Source organism: Trypanosoma equiperdum (assembly GCF_001457755.1).
Source record: "Trypanosoma equiperdum strain OVI genome assembly, contig: ctg_1893, whole genome shotgun sequence".
Taxonomy (NCBI): domain Eukaryota; phylum Euglenozoa; class Kinetoplastea; order Trypanosomatida; family Trypanosomatidae; genus Trypanosoma; species Trypanosoma equiperdum.
The window spans coordinates 22691-24030 of NW_027123941.1; the positions used below are offsets into that span (position 1 = coordinate 22691).

Genomic DNA, 1340 nt, shown 5'->3' on the forward strand with positions numbered 1-1340 from the left:
GTACAACTGGTATCTGTGGGGTAAGTGGTTGGGCAAGTTTCAACCTAAACCTCAAATGATTATTACCGCCGCGCACCCTGTGGCTAAAATTTTATGCTTTTGTTTTTGTAATTCAATCTTGTGTTGTGGTTGTTGTGGGTATGGCTACTTTGTGCTATGTTTACCTTTGATATTGTCCACTAACTTGATATCCTTCTTCCTCACACATTTCTTCTCTTTTCATGTTTGCCATCTTTGACACCACTTATGTATAGTTGTGCGCTTGCAGTGGGTTTCTGACGTTGCATACCTCCTATTAGTCTAATATAGGTACAATTTATATGCTATGTTCGTTTAGTGCATGATATTTTATGTTTTGCATAAGGAAATGATATATATATACATATGTATGTGATTGCAGTTGTGTAGTGTGTTATCCTGTGTGTTTCTCATTGTCTTTCATATGATATCATACAATCATTATATGCTTATCTTCTCTCATTTCGACTGTTGCGCAGCGGGAAATATGATGGCATGGCTGAGATTGCTGATTTCTGCGGTATTTGCCTTAACATCCGCTACGAATTGCATTAGTTCCCCATCGCTCTCATAAAGTTTCTACCTACTCATGCACGAGATACCGTAATTGTTTGTGCTAGTATATAAAATGCGCGACGTAACTATAATAATAATAATTATTATTACTACTGTTATTATTTTTATTATTATTTTGTGAGTTTGTAGCTTTCTATAATTGTTTAAAATGGTATGTTTATTGTTGTTTGCGACTTTGGTTTGTCGAGGTGAACATTTGTTCAAGTGGAAAATAACTGTTTTCTCTAGTTATTGTAAATATCATAATTTTTTCGACTTTACGTCGTAGGTCGTAGAAGTTTAGTGATGGGAATGGTTTGTCTTGGGGCCACTAAAGAGTTGCCGTCGCATGCGCCATATTCCGCATACTTGCCTCTGAAGAAAATCCCACATGATTTATTAGTTGTTGATGGAGGGATGTGTGGCTTACCTCATTACTTCTCAAATGCTTTGCAGGAGAAAGCACTGACGTACTGCATATTACGATCTTTAGATGCTGATCAAACCTCTGTTGATGCCGATATATTTCGTTTACTAGGGAGATATGTTGTAACTGAAGCCGACGTTAACACATCTTGCCAAGAGGTGAAAAGTCTTTACGCGGGATACTTTGATGGAGCAGCGGCTCAACAAAAAAGTCGCCTTGGCTGCTGCTCGTGGTTGCGGTTGGATGCCGTGTGATCGATATTTTCTTGCCGACTAAAGTTATAATTGATATCAGATTTGTCGTTTTCCAGTATATATATATATATATATATATACATATA

The 1340-nt window shown here is 37.2% G+C and overlaps 1 protein-coding gene across 1 annotated transcript; it reads left to right on the forward strand.

The window, feature by feature from the left end:
* Nucleotides 1-879: 879 nt before the first annotated feature.
* On the forward strand, nt 880-1254 carry TEOVI_000872500 (uncharacterized protein; the record flags this gene model as incomplete). The annotated part of the gene is made up of 1 exon (XM_067223543.1): nt 880-1254. The coding sequence occupies one exon, from the start codon at nt 880-882 to the stop codon at nt 1252-1254; it is 375 nt and encodes a 124-aa protein (XP_067079644.1).
* Between the last annotated feature and the right edge of the window lie 86 nt (nt 1255-1340).